Below are 17,500 nucleotides of genomic sequence, written 5' to 3' on the forward strand. Positions count from 1 at the left end.
GTCTCTCACACACACACACACACATACAAACACACTCTCACTGTATCGGCACTGGTATTGGCACACTCACACTCTCTCTCTCATACACACACACACACACACACACACACACACACTCTCACTGTATCGGCACTGGTATCGGCACACTCACACTCTCTCTCTCTCACACACACACACACACACACACACTCACCGTATCGGCACTGGTAGCGGCACACTCCGTTACGGCCTCCCATCAGCTCCACCAGCGAGTCGAAGTAGCCGTTGACGGCCTGGAAGCTCTGTCTGATGGAGCCCACGGCCCAGTCCCCGTCCGTGGTGGCGGGGAGAGGCGAGGTCATGTCCTCGTCATCCTCCAGAGGGAAGGCGTCCATGAGGGGGTCAGCTGGGATATCTTCAGAGGGCGCGTCGGCCGCCAACATTTCATCCACCGCGGCATCAGCAGCTGTTCCCTCCTCCACGGGCGCGTCAGCCATCATTTCCTCTATGAGGGCTTCTCCCACCAGAGTGTCGTCCGCAGGGGCATCGGCGGCCATTTGGTCATCGACAGGAGCGTCCCCAGGAGTCTCATCGCCGGCTGGGGTGTCCACGGCTCCAGCGGCGTCAGCTGGGGCATCCATCGCGGGGGCCTCCATCGCGGCAGCCTCCCCAACAGGAGCCTCCTCTGCTGGGCTGACCTGCGCAGGCTCGTCAGCAACCTGGATGTCCTCCGTGGCGGTATCCGCCTCCTGTTCGGGTTGCACAGGAGAGTCGTCCATTAGGGTTTCCTCCTCGGCGGGAGAATCGGCTGGCAGCGTCTCGACAGGAGCGTCCGCAGCCACATCGGCAGTGTCCGCAGCGTCGTGGGAGTCCAACACTGGCTCTACCTCTACAGGAGAATCTGCTGCGGGACTGTCCTCCACGACTGGACCATCCATGGCAGGGGACTCCGCAGTCAGGCTCTCCGCCACAACGGGCTCCTCAGCTGGGATATCCGCCACAAGGGGCTCCTCAGCTGGGATATCAGCCACAAGAGGCTCTGCAGCTGGGCTATCAGCCAGAATAAGCTCCTCAACTGGGCCATCAGCCACAATAGGCTCCTCAGCTGGGCTATCAGTCACAATAGGCTCCTCAGCTGGGCTATCAGTCACAATAGGCTCCTCAGCTGGGCTATCAGTCACAATAGGCTCCTCTGCTTTGATATCAGCCACCCGGGGCTCCTCAGCTGGGCTGTTGGCCACAGGGGGCTCCTCGGTGACGGCTAGAGCTTCTGCCTCCTCCAGGGCCCTCCTGGCGTGGATCAGACTGGCCGTTCTCCCGGGGGAGACGCAGAGCAGGAGCAGAGCGAGGACTCGTAGGAGCTGCATGGCGCCGGTGCTGTGAGGTATTAGGAGGCCGCTTCAGTGAGGGAGGAAGGGAGAAGACCAGCAGCTCGGTGGGGACACCACGTGTGAATGTGTGTGTGTCTGTCTGTCTGTGTCCGTTTGTGTGTGTAGTGGCAAGTCTAAGATACTGACAGGAGAGGAGAAAAAAAACACCGCCCCTTCTCTAGGTCCGGCCTGACAAACGCCTGCTTTGGACTTTGTCCAGTGATTAGATCAGGCCGACAGCGAGGCAATCACTGGCACAAGGGTCAAAAGCCCCAGCTACCTCTCACAGTGGCAGATATTTGCTTTCAACCCCCCCCCCCCCACCACCACCATCACACACACACACACACACACACACACACACACACACACACACACACACACACACACACACACACACACACACACACACACACACACACACACACACACACACACACACACACACACACACACACACACACACACACACACACACACACACACACACACACACACACACACACACACACACACACACACACACACACACATTACTCTTGATGTTTTTCATCTTGTTCTTTAGAATCTTTGTCTGTTTGTATTCCTTCCCTGACTGTTCTCTCACTCTCTGTTTCCATAATCCTATTATGTCTTGAACAAGGCTTTAAATATTGTCTCACTATCTGAGCCCTAAACATTGTCATTCTTGGAAGCAGGCAGATTTGCATTGTGCCGGTGCCAAGGATTTAGTATACATTTGAAACTTCACTCGCGCCTTTTGAAGAGTGTTGTTTCGCGTATGTTCGCCTGGCACGTAGCCTAAACCAAACAGGTGTCTGGGAGGTCTGCTCTCCCTTGTACACACAACACAACTGAAATGGATTAGATGCAACTACACACAGGGAAATCACTAGCACTACAGATAATCTGCTACATATTTCAGTCCATGTTCTATGCCTTCTGTGTTCTTACTTTCTTTTTCATAACACAGCATTCCTGTGATATTGCTGGAAGAAACATAGTCATCATAGTTATACAGCTCTTCATTAAGAGTAATAAAAAAAAGTTCATAAAGAAAGACTACCACCTAGTGTACCTCACAGGAACAGTCACCCTATCAGACTTATTTAAGTACGACTGGGAACATACACATTAAATGACTGCAAATGACGGCAGCTTATAGGTAGCATGCTACTTGTTGTGTGTCATCAATGAGTCCAGTGCATCCTTATCTGTGCTGCTAGTGTCACATTATGTCACATGTCACATTATGTCCAAGGCCGGATATCTACCTGATATCTAAGGGAACATCATGCAGTGCTAGAGTACATTTCCCCTAAGACAGCTGGCATTTCAACATGCCCCTTGAGTGACACTGTGTCCCTGTTTCAGGAGGCAGACTACTGTAGCTGACCTGAAAATTACTTAAAGTGTGTTAATGTAAGAAATGTCTTTGGAGAGGGTTGAAGAGGGGAATTAGTTTGGTGTTGTAGGACAGATCAGGATCCAGACCTTTGGCTTGACTGCTGGAAGGCTACTTGCTGTGTTGTGGTGAGGGAGGGTAAAGTCTGAGACTACGTGTGAAAGTGTCTGAGTCTGTGTGTCGTGTCCCACACCGACTCCGAATCTCTCTGGAAGATAAGAGCTTAGCATAACAAGACGTGGAACAGATATGAGAAACATTGATACCCTCGAGAGAGCTAGCTGGACGTGGTTCAGGGTGTGGAATGACACCCAAAGGATTTTTTCCTCATACTTTCTCATCAGTGACGGAGCAGATTTCTAAAGTCTACTGAATGACTACTAACACAAACAATCATTCCTTTGTTATGCGAAAACTCAACTGATTCTATCAGGGTTGCATTTAAAGAGGAATAGGCTACCATATTGTCTGGTATGGTTTTAGGTAAACAAACATGTTAGCTTACTACTTCATTTGGATGACTTAAACATGACAACACTTAATATAAAATAAGAGTGTTTTATTGATTAGTGTGTGCACCCTATATGAGCAAGTAAATTATATGATTGCTAAATGTTACTGGGTGGGGACAAGCTTCTCTTCATTGGTGACCACCAGAGCATTCCTGATCCTCCTCCAAATCTCTCTGTTGAAAAAAAAAAAGATACTTTCTTTGGAATAATCAGTTTTAGGATATAAGGTTCAGAATCCAGAACCTGAGCCTATTTCTGGAACCTTAGTCTATTTCAAAATCCCTCTGAATACCAATTGGACCTCAGGCTGCATCACATCACTCAAAATATACAGTAATTTCATAATTTCTGGATGCAATTCAGTGATTGAAGAGCTGATATTATATAGTATACAGGTTGGCACGCTCTGACTGTATTTGGTGCACATATTCTGTGTTGTTGAAATAATGGGTCAACTGTTTGTGTGTCTATTGCTGTTGGTTTCACTATAGTATAGGCACGAAGTGAGTGGTGCTGTGCTACATACTCCGTAATCTCCTCGCTGATGCCCACTTCGCCCAGAGCAGCGCTGACGTTCCTCTCCATATCCTGTGCAGAGAGAAGGAGACACAGGTGAACTGTGTACTGTGTATCATGCCTTCAGTTGGTCTAACCCAGTCATGTGTATAAATGGGTCATTGCCTACGGTATACATTGTCCAGAACAGTGTCTGCAATCGATGATGTGTTAGTCAAAGTAACCTGATTGCTATCATATGGGGCCTTCTGGGCACCCAAACCACTTTACATACAATATAAGGGAATCTCTAGATCACAAGCTGCAGTTATGGCCACAGCTGCTTTTCTATATGTACTTGCCTCATTGCTGGTCTTCAAATTTTCATGTGCAGTCTGCAGATGTAGGATTTCTGTCTAAAGGAAATAGACATAAGCATAATAAATATCATCATAAATATATGTTTTATGCATGACATTATGGCAGATTTTTTGTAAAATTCTGTTTGACAGTATGGAAGTTCATCTACAGTAGTGTGATATTTGGTATGGCAGCACTGTTACAATTTTCGTATAAGACAACAGGACCTTATTGAATTTACTATAAAAAGTCAAAGTCTATAAATCAGCAACGTTCTTGTGCATGGATCGTAGAATGTGGATAGCATTGAGCTGACTCATCATAGTTTGTGCCTAAATATCTTGCCCATGATGTTAAAAATCAGCAACTCTGATTTGGCCTTGTTATTAAATCAGTTTCAGTTAGACTTAAGACTTCTGCACTTTGCTCAACATCTTCTACTACGGTAACTAACGCCACCAAAGGGTGTGATGTGAGGATACCTTGGCGTCCCGGATGTACTTCTCTGTGGTGGAGGTGGTGGCAGTAGAGACCATGTTCTCTTTGATCTCCTTCTCCAGGGTCTGGACCTCCTCCCACACTCTCCACACCAGCTGCCTCTTGGGCTGGATGCTCTCCACCACAGACACGGCCTCCTCCTGCTCCTGCTCCTGCTCCTGCTCCGGGCTCTCCACTTCCTGGTCAGCTGCTGGAGAGGCTGAAAGCATGCAGGGGCTCATGACTTGTTTGGGTTATATTATGTGCAGTGAAATACATACCGGGGACTTAGCTCTCCAGACTCCAGGACCATTTTTACTCTGTATTGTACGGTAGTTTTCACCATCGGTATAAGGTTAAATATTTGCATGCAGTATATGCATAGTTTATTATTACTCTTTGGGTTAACATCAGGTAAGCCTGGTACAATAAGTTGCCTCACCATACTGTGCTCTTTTAGCAGATTTATGGAGAATTTGTTGGAGTAGACAAAAAGTGGTTACGTTTTACAATTACATCAGTTATTACGTTCAAATGTCCTTGTGTGGTCCAGTTTTCTACCAACAGTAAAATTATATTAATACGATGTGTTGAAGTTGTGTAGTTTTACAATGAAATTTCAATTTGAGGATGAAAATAACTGAAAGATGTGTTTTGTGCCAAAAAAGTGCCTACCCTGATCATGAAGCTACCCATATGCACAGTACAATATCTGTTGGAGAGAGACAATGAGAACACTCTGAATACAATACCTTTCTCCTCTGAGATTTCTGGGCATCTGTCCCGTGCATGCAGACACTCACTTCTGACTCTGTTGAAAATAAAATAAATAAAATAAAACAAAAAATACAATTAGAGCTTTTTTTTTTTTGCCTCGTCCCATAACAATACATCCAATTTCATTGGATCTTAAGTTACCTTAATAGGGAATTGTGTTTATGTACATAGCATTAAAAGTAACAGTTTAAAGTAAAATCAAATAAATTGAAATAATAACAATACACAAAAAATAAACCGAAATGAATTAATTATATAAATTCAAGTTCATAACACATCACCCATATTACCAGCCCTTTACCGTAATTTCCCGACTATTAGCCGCGGCTTATACATTGATTTTGCAAAATGTCTTCAGCTATGAGGTTAATACAGGCGGGCAGTTAATATGATGTTAATATGGTTTTGTTTCATTAACACTAGCATAAAACACTGTCCTGCGGCTTATACACAGTGCGGCTTATATGCAGAAAATGACTGTACCTGTCGTTCTCCTCCAGGGCTTTACGAGCCTCAGCAGCCAGTGTGGACACCTCCTTCTCAGCCTCCTCGAGCTCCATCTCCCCTACAATCCCGCTCCCCAGCTCCCTCAGCGTGCCAATTACGGACTTCGCAGAGACCGAGGGAGGAAAAGGACACGAGGAGTTTTTTCATACATCTCCTTTGCCCCTCGCGCCAAATGACTAAACAGACGTGTTTTTAATCTCGAGGCTCCCTTTGAGAGGCCGCACATAAGAGGACCCGGCGACAACAAAATGCCACAGTGCTTCATCACCCTGACAACAATAATGTCCCATAAAACAAAACACCACAGCCGGCCTTCCCCAGCACAGTGGAAGTCATTTACCTCCTTTTCAACCCCCTCTGTTCCACATTACTGAACGTCTCGTATGAATCACAAAAGGGCTTTTTTTTGTTGTTACCGGCTTGAATATCATTCATCACACGAGCGCAGGAGACTTTGTTGCAGTGTTTACCATATCCTGAGGGCAAGACTGGAACTTAAGAATGGAGTTCAGGTAGATATCATATTCCTCCTGTAATGATAAGACCAAGGGGAAGGCGTGTTACAGTGACAGTACTACAAGGACATCAGCTTGACACCACACTGCACAGAAACCTTTAAAGGGGCCTGGATTTGAGTTATTTCAGGTGTGGTAGTAATTAGTCACACTTGGCTATGGGTGGAATTAAAGTGGGAGACATCATGTCCAGTCCAGTTCTGCTCATTAGGGTTTCAGGCGCTAGGGGGGTGAAGGGAACCTTGATTTCTCTGAGGAGGCTGCCAAACGTCGGCGACCCACTACACACGTCAGAGAAGACGTCACTGAACACCCTGAGACGATCTCTGCTGGGACCCGACTGGACAGGGAGTTTGTGTAGCTCCTGTGGATCACACCACACACACACACACACACACACACACACACACACACACACACACACACACACACACAGAGAGAGACAGCTAATTGCACCAATCCTCACCTGAGAGACAAATTGCCTGAAATAGACTGCCCTGGCTTTCAGTAGTCTTTAATTTATGTCTTTTCCCATGGTGGACATAGTCAGGCCTCTTCCGGCCCAGGCCTGGACAGAACTGACCATTACTCATCTCACACACCGAGTCAAAAAATGTATACAGCACGCTGCACTAACCTAGTGTTCATCTCATTTCCATTTCCACCCACCGGATGGTGATATTGGCCACACAGTGCTGTTTGGGTCCCTATAGGTTTACACCGGGTGTCGGAAAGGTAAGGTGTGAGCTCTCCTGGTTTCTCACCTGCTCCAGTCTCCTCTCGTGGGCCTCGGCAGCCTTACTCCCGCTCATGCACTGCCTCTCCGTCAGGTCCTGCCTCTTCACCACGCTCAGGCCGAACTGCCTCTTCATCCTCAGCTGCTCCTTCCGGGTCAGGCCGGCCAGATGCGTCCGAGTGAACCAGAACCTGCCCTGGTCCACCTGCTGCTGTTCCCCACGTTTGGCTGTCCCCCCAGCGGCAGGCCTTTGGCACGCTACGTCTTGCTGGGGTTTGACCAGGAAGACCTCGGATGTGTCCAGCACTGGCCTCGGTTGTGCTGTCCTGCGGCTCCTCTCTGCTGTGGAGCGAGGCTCGCTCCCGCTGTCTTCCCTCAGGTCTAGGCCCTGGAGGGAGGTGGTGGCCGTGGTGAAGTCGGTCAAGGCCTCCTTCATGTCCTCCACCAGGGCGGCGCTCTCCTGCTGCTCCTTCACCAAAGCTTCCAAGTCAAGCTCCCAATTCTCACCGGGGGCCTCGGCCATCGCCCAAATGGGCCTCTTCGGCCTCCCATAAGGCCTCTTTTGATGGAAACTGTTAGGGCTGAGGTGACCAGAGACATAGGCCTTGATGTCGGCCTTATGGGCCCTCTCCAGGCCCTGAAGCAGCTTCCGACGCTCCCACAGGAGATCAGAGGAATGTGGGCTCTGCAGGTGACACATTGCTAAAAGAGTAGAACAAAAAACAATGTGGTAGGATTTAGGGGGGAGAAGGGCCATTCAGTACACACAACCACACTGACAAACATGAACAAAAAAATGAAAAAAGATTTCCAAAAAATTAAACTCTTCTCAATTGCAGAAACAAACAAAAATAAAAACACATCAAGCTTGGACAGCAGAATGATGATTCACTTCACATTCTTTCTGGGTGAATTTCTGTCCATAATCAATGCAATCCCCAAGAGGATTGAGCGGTGCAGGCTAGTGAATAAGTAAACCTAAGAGTAAGACCCAAGTTGTTTCTGACCAAACAGAAGAGATGTAAATACAACAAGAAGACTGGCAAATATGGTCTATTGAATAACGTAGGCCTATTGTATTAGGCCTAGTAGTGCACATGATTTTTCCAGTCTGTCAAAATTAAGTCAAGAAGCTTTATTTCCAACAAACACGTTGTTGCACTTTTCAGCGCGTTCAAGGTAACAGATAAAATCGCAGGTAAACTAATCGTTTGTGGTAAAGTTTATGCTCAAGAAGCATTCTTACCTGGATTAGGTTTTGTATCCTTGAATTGAGACATGAGGAACTTTCAAACGTCTTCCCTTGCATGTAAACAACATGCAGGGAACGAAAAAAACGTTCTGTTTACGGTTGCTAAGCGCTGCACTCTTCAGACCAAAGATCATAAATCTCCACGACAGAACTTCTAGGAAGATCTTGGTGCGCCACCTTCTAAAATATTTTAATTCAAACTGATGGATTGCCTTCGCCGAGCCGAGTAGTAGGCTAATAAGCCTATACAAAAACACCAGAACAAAGTAAACAAGAAAGACGAAGGAATGTTTCTGATTATAGATCTAAATTGACCATGAGAAAGTTTATTTTACAGTGCAATTAAAATTATTCCAGGAAGTAGGGGCACAGAATAAATATGAGGAGGCTTGTAACAAATAGCCATTTCATCTGCACCGATATTGACAGTTGAAATCAAATATATTAACTGCCCAATCTTTATAGATGAATTAAAACCTGTGTTTATTTCTCCTCTTGGCTAAGGATTGCCAACCATGTTTGTCATTTAGTATGAATGAGTATCCATTACCAATAAAGGTTATCACTCTTTGAAGAACATTAAATAAAAGTAGCAGGTTCTCATTAGTTTAACAGTCAGCAAATCAATAGTTCCATCAACATACAGGTGGACTGGACAATCATTCAGAGAAAAAAGAATTTTGATACAGTATAACATAGTTGTGAAGAGAACTGAACCTTCTGTAACTGGCATGTAGGCCTAGGCCTACTTATTTGACCTACTGTAGGCCATCAGCATACATGGGGCCTACCTCAGGTCGACTAATTTATATAAAGAAAGCAATGACGCACCTTAGGTAATGCTGCTTCACATTACGTCTCTCATAATTTGCATCTTATAATTGCTTCATTCATACACTATTTCATCATTGTGCCCATTATCAAATATGAAGAATTTGATGAAGAAATCAGTGATAGGGTTCTTGATCCTTTGGGCCTACAGTACATAAGGCTTACCTCAGGTAGACTTTTGTTTTTTTCGAGAAGTAGCTAAGGAGTAGGCCAAATTCTTGTTGTTTCAACTCCTGTGCTGTGATAAGAATAGGCCTACATTTGTTGAAAATAAATAAATAGTACAGGAAATCTCAATTTACTGAATCTTTCTTGAGAAAGCAATAGACTACCTACTGTAGATATTTCTACTCCAAATTAGGTCTACTGTAATTTGTACGTGTTGCATACCTTACTGGGAAACTATTTACCAAAAACAAACCCTCATGTATATCAATGGATGTTGCCTAGTGGCACAGGCTAGACTGAAATAGCTCACATACTGTCATACTGTTTGCTTCATTCATTTATGTCCAATATGGACAATTGAATCATCAATGATGGGACTCTTAACAATTAACGTCTTGTCAGTTGTGGCTGTAGGAGCCAGGATTATGTTTATTGTTATAATTATATACATTTTGATTATTGATTATTAGTAAGTAATATAATTTCATGGTTTATATTTGGGTTATTTGGGTTTTGTATTTTGTTAGTCCTTTTGTGGTTTATTTTCATGACACGGTAATTGGGGGCGGTTACTTCTAATTAGTTTATCAACAGGTGCACGGGAGGAAGTAGCTAGACACAGTGAGAGGGTGAGCTACTGGGAGGCCGTATTTTTTGTTGACCGCCGCTTAACGCTGTTTTGGATGTTTTTGCTCTTTACGTTGGACTGCTGAGAACTTACTTTACTTTGAGCACGTTATGATTAAGTTGTTGGATTACCTTTTTCAATAAACCGGTCAAACGCATCCTGGAACTCAGCAGATTATGTTTTGCACGGCGCGTCATACAAGCAGCTACACCCATACCTTAGCCTCTCAGCGACTGCTTAGGGCCTAGTCGCTACATTTTGTCAACAAAAAACGGCATTAGGAAAGCAAATGCGGACGTCTCAAGGATCAATGGGAGAAAGGATCACCGGAGATAAAGGAAGGAAGACTGCACGGACTCTCGCTCATTAGGCCACAGCTTCGGAAGACGCACTCAAAAGCCAGGTAGGCTTGCTGGTGTTTAAATGCGCATCGTGCTGTAGAATGCGGCACGCATGAACTGTCTGTCCATTGGGGACATTATTGGATTGAACACCGTTTGAGTTGGTCATACCGAACGCTGGCATTGACTCTGTGGATCTGGTGCTGTTATATCTCCATGCTACGTTGATTCTCCGCTTTGACTCTTTGAAATTACCGCTGCTCTGCTAATGTGCGTGACGTTTGTGGATCTGTGGAAGTGTTTGGATGCACTATAGCCTGCCTCCGTGCTACGTTGATTCTCCGCTTTGTTTCTTTGAAATTGCCGCTGCTCTGCTAATGTGCGTGGCGATTGTGGATCCGTGGAAATGTTTGGATGCATTGAAGCCTAGCTACCTCTATGCTATGTTGAATCTCAGCGTTGACTCTTTGAAATTGCCACTGCTTCGCTAATGTGTATGAAGTTTTGTACTTCTTGAAATTGTTTGGATGCACATTTATTTGATAAGTAACTGGAAAGAAGAAAATGAGTCAAAACGGTCAAGTTTCAAGCTCTGAAATGGAGAGTGAGGAAAGGCAATCTAAGCCTACAGCAAAGGCTCTGGCAAACAATATTGAAAGGCTTCAAAATGAAAGAAAAATGAGTGTGAATAAAATGAAAGCATGTCTCAAAGCAGAGGCTGACTTGGCAGCTTTAAGAACGAGACAACAATTATTAAAGGATAAGCATGAACTAGAAGAGGAGGAGGAACGGCTGCGCAAAAGGAAAGAACAACTTCAATTGGACGAGGAAATTGCAGCAAACATGGCAAAACTGGATGTGCTCAAATCTCGGAGCATCTTGAGAGAGAGAACTTCTGCATCAAAGCGCGCAGATGGAATGAAAGGACAAACCCTCCGTGCTAAAGCAAAGACATTTGTGCCACAGAGGTCACATGAAAGCCACAAACATTTAACTGTTCTTCACATTCCACAAAAAGAAAAAGACGAAGATCCGAACCAAGCTGAGAGGAAATCAGAGGTGTCCGTCGACAGCGCCCTGATGTCAAGTGGGCTTACAGGGGCTGGTGATCATGACTGTAAGCTACCAATAGTTCCGGTGCAAGTTAAGTCCAAGGAGGGCAGTACGATTGTCGCCACCTATGCTTTCTTGGACCCAGGAAGTACGGCAGTGTTCTGTTCAGAGGCTCTAAGGGAGAAACTCAACGTCCCAGGACAGATGGTCCACATTCTTCTACGGACGATGGGCCAAGAGAAAGTGGTGAGCAGCCATGTGGTGTCAGAACTGGAAGTGGCTGGCTTGACTGAGGAACAGTTCTGTGAGCTGCCCAAGGCCTACACACAAACACACATGCCAGTTCACAGAAGAAATATTCCAAAGCAGAGTGACATTCAGAAATGGCATTATCTGAAGCATGTTCACTTGCCTGAGATTGATGCAGGGATTGATCTGTTGATTGGGACAAATGTCTCCAAAGCCTTGGAACCATTGCAAGTGATTCACAGTGTCAGAGAAGGACCCTATGCGATCAGAACAATGTTGGGCTGGACGGTGAATGGGCCACTGAATGAAGACCGTGAAGGTGAGCAGCCAGAGGTAACGGTCAACAGAGTGTCAGTTGTGACTTTGAACGAACTGTGGCAGCAGCCACAGACAGACTTCCCTGAGTGCAGCATGGAGGAACAGCCTGGTATGGCAAGAGAGGAACAAAGGTTCATGGAGCCGGTTACGAGTTCTGCAAGACCGGTCAATGGTCATCAGATCAATCTGCAATTGAGGAATAAGGACGTTAGTATGCCAAACAGGGTGATCATTGAGCAGCGTTCCTTACATCTGAAGAAGAGGCTTCAGAAGGATTCCTCATTTCACCGACGGATGAGAGTGATGCCTAATCACCTACTGCTTTTAAAGACATTGCCATCTTTGCCACCAGGAGTCTTCCTGGAAGGGGACATGTACACACGGAGGCGATGGAAGCGGGTCCAGTACATGACCGGCCTGTTCTGGAAGAGCACACCACCTCGTAACTCCTGGGTCGTAGGACGAGTCCTTCAAACCTTTCCAGACCGAAGGGGCTATGTGCATCAGGTGCGCATCAAGACTAAGAAGCCTGCTCTGGCACTTACTATCATCATAGCATGTCTGCTGCAGGAGGCTGATCCTGGAGGGGGGGCAACACTTCCAGATGATCAGGCCTAGACATCTGACTAGACTTCTGACTGACGCTTGACTAGTGACTGTGGTGAACACAGATCACAGGGCTATGTGCTAGCAACCTCTGGCCCTAAGACTGACTTTTTACAGGATCAAGAAGAAGACCAAGAAGAATGTACTGTATTCTGTTTAGTTTGATTATTTCATGACTCCTATCGTGTAATTATTATGTACTAGCTTAATAATTAGGGGCTGGTATGTAGGAGCCAGGATTATGTTTATTGTTATAATTATATACATTTTGATTATTGATTATTAGTAAGTAATATAATTTCATGGTTTATATTTGGGTTATTTGGGTTTTGTATTTTGTTAGTCCTTTTGTGGTTTATTTTCATGACACGGTAATTGGGGGCGGTTACTTCTAATTAGTTTATCAACAGGTGCACGGGAGGAAGTAGCTAGACACAGTGAGAGGGTGAGCTACTGGGAGGCCGTATTTTTTGTTGACCGCCGCTTAACGCTGTTTTGGATGTTTTTGCTCTTTACGTTGGACTGCTGAGAACTTACTTTACTTTGAGCACGTTATGATTAAGTTGTTGGATTACCTTTTTCAATAAACCGGTCAAACGCATCCTGGAACTCAGCAGATTATGTTTTGCACGGCGCGTCATACAAGCAGCTACACCCATACCTTAGCCTCTCAGCGACTGCTTAGGGCCTAGTCGCTACAGTGGCATTAGAACATCCTATATTATAGGATAGGCACTGTCAAATCAAGTAGAGCTACAATAGGCCTGATATTTTTTTTATTAGTATTATTATTATTTTATCAGTTTACACTCTCCAAATTTAGTATTTCCCGAATGTTTAATATGAACTCTTTTTAAACTACAAACCTTTCCTACAATGAAAAATTGTGTTAGGCTATGGAGCCCATCTGAAAGCCTAATATGTCCAAAGACTCAGACATGATGCTGAATAATATTTGTAAACTAAGTGCACTGCAAAGCAGATAGAGAATTACATCCTTGAGCTTTTTAGATGTTTATTTGTACATATTTTATAATGCTTCTTGCCTTTTCAAGAGAGACAACATTCAGTAAGCTACAACAAAGTATAAACAGGCTGACAGAACAGAAAAACTAAGAAGGGAAAACACATTTGCTGTTGGTGATGTTAATACTGTTTGTATTAATTGCATTAAATGCATAATGGTGTACAATCATTCAGTTTAGTGCAACCAAATCTTGGTATAGAACTTAACCACTAGATGGCGGTGTGTGCTGTACAGAGGGTACATTCCAGTAGGTGTGCGTGCTGACGTCAATGCAAAATCCCCCCCACCCCTTCCCCTAACACACCCACACACATACACACTCCAAAAGCACACACACACACACACACACACACACACACACACACACACACACACACACACTCCCCAAGCACATAAGGTTACATTAGCAGGCCCTCTTTGCATTGCATTTTGCACACATGTGTGTTCATGAGCAACAACCTAGTTCAAACAGTCAAAATGAAACACGCTTGACACACTGAAGATTTTCAGAAATATTTAATAAAAGTAATTACTGTTCTTACATTTATCATTGAGACATTCCTCATTATTCTTGGGCAACATTATGCAATGGTTTCAGATAACCATTATGTTTTCCATAACGTACACTTTGTACAAAACAAAAATGCTGACTTTCTTGTATAAAAAATATAAGTTAATTTAAATTGAACTCTAATTAAGAAAATAACAATAGTAATAATAATAATTAATAATGATAATAATAATTAATAATTATAATAGTTGCTAAACATAGTGCAGACATGGGGAGAAAATTGATTCAGACAGAGTGGGATTTGATGGTGGTGTACAATGCTATGAAGCCTTTAATTTGGATTGGGGTGGGGATGTGTGTGTGTGTGTGTGTGTGTGTGTGTGTGTGTGTGTGTGTGTGTGTGTGTGTGTGTGTGTGTGTGTGTGTGTGTGTGTGTGTGTGTGTGTGTGTGTGTGTGTGTGTGTGTGTGTGTGCGTGTGTATGTGTGTGTGAGAGAGGGGGGGGGGGAGTTGGGCAGGGCAGTCATAAGCCATTGCACACACAGTCAGAAAGTGCATGACTGCCATAGTTAGCACCATAAGAGTGGATAGCTTACTTCTGCCAAATCTAACAGGTTTCATACAACACGTGTACATGACCGCACACACACACACACGCACACACACACGCACGTCGCACGCACGCACATGCACACACACTCACAGGTTTACCACACTGGAAGCTGATTTGAAAAGTAACACAGGTTACTAACACCCACAGGTGTATCCCTCTCCAAAACACACACATACACAACACACACAGGAAAGCGCACACACACGCACGCACGCACACACACGCACACACACACACACACACACACACACACACACACACACACACACACACAGACACACACACACACACACACACACACACACACACACACACACACACACACACACACATACACACACACACACACACAGACAGACATAAACCAGACCACATCCAAAACTATTTTGTGATTATAATAATTACATTCACTCGTTTGCCCTGTCCACAGTTTCGCAGACTGCGTGATTAGTCAGCTCGGACTTGCATCTCAGAAACTAAATGACCAATAAGATCCGCTCCCCAAGGAGAGTCCCTCCCAGCTCCAGAGCATGACGTTTGCTCAGTGATGCGCTGACTTTGTGGCTTTGGAAGGGGTGGGGGGGGTTGGGTTGGGGGGGGGTTCGTTCGGGTTGGGGCAGGGTGGCAGAATCGCAGTGTCACAACATTACAGCAATTGTTTTGTCAGATGTGATGTGCTGGCAGGGCCGACACGAACGCCCCGGCCGCGACTCGGAGGTCAGGTCAGGTCAGGCCGCTCGCACAACGGACAGCGTCCCGTTCCACAGTGTGATTTGGATCCCTGGTCTTCTCCCACGCCCAGTCACGGGGGGGGGGGGGGTTGAGATCCGGGGTTCAGATCCGGTGTGCATCCTCGCAGATTTCGCTTAGCACGCTCGCCGTTGCTTTGTTTTGCCGCATCCGGAAGGAAGAGTGACCAGGCAATGACCGATGTGTGCTGTCAAAAATGGTGAATAGCCATCCACAAAGCTTTAGACCTCAGACATCGTGATTTTGGCGAATGGTCACGAATAGGTTCTAGGTGAGCGTCCGAATGTCATGATTCGATCAGGGGTCAGCGATCTGCTCGGGTCAGTCTGGCTTTCTCCTCCATGCTCTTTAGCGGTCATTGTCTCGACTGCCTCCTTCTCTCTCCACAGAGATGTCCCCACAAAACACTTGAAAACACAGCAGGACTGAAGGCAGGACATGGCTTTCCATGGCTGATGTAGGCATTTTCATCAATTCTAGTTGAAAAATAAATATTATAAGAAACAACAAAAAGAACATATTCTGTGTCTTCTACTCCCTCCATATTGAAATGACAACAGCTCCCACAGCAAGAGTGTCTCTCAGTTCATTCAAATGGGAGGCCAATGACAAAGTGTGTGTGTCTGTGTGTGTGTGAGAGAGGTGTGTGTGGGTGCATGTGTGAGTGTGTGTGTGTTTGAACATATTATGTGCATGCGCGTGCCCTTCTGTTCAGCATCTACAGAGCTCAGTGCAGTAAGTGCCTGTACCATTGGATGTCCTAAGATGGAGCCCACTGCCCCAAAGCTTCGTCTTTTACACGATGATCAAAAGCCAACATGTACAGCAGGTTCTACAACACCGCAGGCTTCGGGGGACGAGGGGCAAGAGGGGGGGGGCTGTTGAGGTGTGTGGGAGGGGGAGGTGGGACAGGGGATTTTGGTGTGGAACATTGTGACTTTCATAAGGTTCACGCAGAGATCAGCATTAAATCCATGCTGCCCCCCTCACAACCCACTAGCATGAGCCGTGAATCGAAAAAAAAAATTTATAGAACTTTATAGATTTTTTTTTATTTGTGCCATCTTCACACAAAATAGGCTGTATCTCTTCATTCAAGTACTGCAAAAAAAAAAACAATTTTTGCTCCGCGTAACAGGAAACTTCCTTGAGACACACTAGCAGTGTGGTGAGTTGGCCTTGCCACATGCATCTGCACTAAACATTCCTTCCGTCTCTGTTTTAAAAAAAAAAAAGAGCAAACAAACCTAAAAAAAGTCCAAAGCTTGGCGTGTGACTTGTTGACCACAGCAGGAAAGAAGTACCATTTTGCTCTCTGAACTCTCTACAGTTTAGTCAAGATTTTACATATATTCCGCACCATAATAAAAGATGGGTTCAGCTTTTTAAGGCCCCTTTAAATAAGACCACAAAAACAAACACATTAACAAACAAAAAACAAAAAGGAAAACAAAAGCCCATACCAAAAACAAACAAAAGTAAAAATGCAAAAGCAAATGCAAAACAACCAAACGAAAAGAAAAGAAAAGAAAAAAGAAAAGAAAAGAAAAGAAAAGAAAAGAAAGGAAAAGAAAAATAACTCCCGCCACTGTCCAGTCTGACGACAGGTTCCCATATGGAGTGGACTTCAGGTGAGCGGGTCTGTGCCTGCGCAGGCGCCTGTGCTGTGGGGGAGCCGCGGTGGAAAACAACCCTCCGTCACCCAGCGAGGTAACTTTATTTATTTGTAAATAACAATAAAGGTAACTTTATTTTGATGTATTTACGTATTCAAAGTTTTATTGTCTTTTTTGTGTTCTCATCGCCGTCGTCTTTTTTCGTTTTCCCGTGTCGTCTCTCTCTCTCTCTCTCTCTCTTTCTCTTTCTCTCTCCCGTGGTGAAATTAAAAACAATATCACCTTTTTGAATGACCCCGCCCGACCTCCTTTGCACACCTCCGGTCCCATGCAGGATATATGGAGTGTTCTCTCTTATTCTCTCTCTCTTTCTCTCTCTCTCTCTATCTGTTTGTTTGTCTGTCT

General features: G+C 45.1%; 3 protein-coding genes across 7 annotated transcripts in view; all 3 read right to left on the reverse strand.

Annotated features, from left to right (window-relative positions):
* Window positions 1-1,513, reverse strand: part of pla2g12b (phospholipase A2, group XIIB) — a 5,486-nt gene extending 3,973 nt beyond the window's left edge. For 2 of the 3 annotated variants that reach the window (XM_062519505.1, XM_062519503.1), the window contains exon 1: window positions 194-1,513. In XM_062519505.1, coding sequence (XP_062375489.1) covers window positions 194-1,346 — 1,153 coding nt within the window. In that variant the 5' untranslated portion in view covers window positions 1,347-1,513. The remainder of the gene's footprint in view (window positions 1-193) is intronic. The other variant, XM_062519504.1, reaches the window with a different exon arrangement.
* A 1,487-nt stretch (window positions 1,514-3,000) lies between these two features.
* Window positions 3,001-8,447, reverse strand: LOC134063880 (uncharacterized protein C6orf118-like). The gene is made up of 10 exons (XM_062519629.1): window positions 8,380-8,447; window positions 7,162-7,835; window positions 6,639-6,761; window positions 6,353-6,412; window positions 5,859-5,983; window positions 5,351-5,409; window positions 4,604-4,818; window positions 4,124-4,177; window positions 3,793-3,854; window positions 3,001-3,439 (listed from the first exon to the last, which is right to left on the reverse strand). The coding sequence occupies exons 1-10, from the start codon at window positions 8,411-8,413 to the stop codon at window positions 3,370-3,372; spliced, it is 1,476 nt and encodes a 491-aa protein (XP_062375613.1). The 5' UTR covers window positions 8,414-8,447; the 3' UTR covers window positions 3,001-3,369.
* A 5,660-nt stretch (window positions 8,448-14,107) lies between these two features.
* The window catches only part of pde10a (phosphodiesterase 10A), a 91,852-nt gene continuing 88,459 nt past the window's right edge, over window positions 14,108-17,500 (reverse strand). For all 3 annotated transcript variants that reach the window (XM_062519022.1, XM_062519020.1, XM_062519019.1), the window contains exon 22: window positions 14,108-17,500. This exon is cut by the window's right edge and continues 252 nt beyond it. The gene's annotated coding sequence lies outside the window, so the exon portion shown is untranslated.

Source organism: Sardina pilchardus, chromosome 18, assembly GCF_963854185.1.
Source record: "Sardina pilchardus chromosome 18, fSarPil1.1, whole genome shotgun sequence".
Classification (NCBI taxonomy): Eukaryota; Metazoa; Chordata; class Actinopteri; order Clupeiformes; family Clupeidae; genus Sardina; species Sardina pilchardus.

Coding starts and splice junctions, on each gene's coding strand:
- LOC134063880 (XM_062519629.1), bottom strand. CDS start 8,413: ATGTCTCAATTCAAGGATACAAAACCTAATCCAG. Junction 6,762..7,161: donor ACGAGAGGAGACTGGAGCAG/GTGAGAAACCAG, acceptor TGTGATCCACAG/GAGCTACACAAACTCCCTGT. Junction 4,178..4,603: donor AGTACATCCGGGACGCCAAG/GTATCCTCACAT, acceptor TATTTCCTTTAG/ACAGAAATCCTACATCTGCA.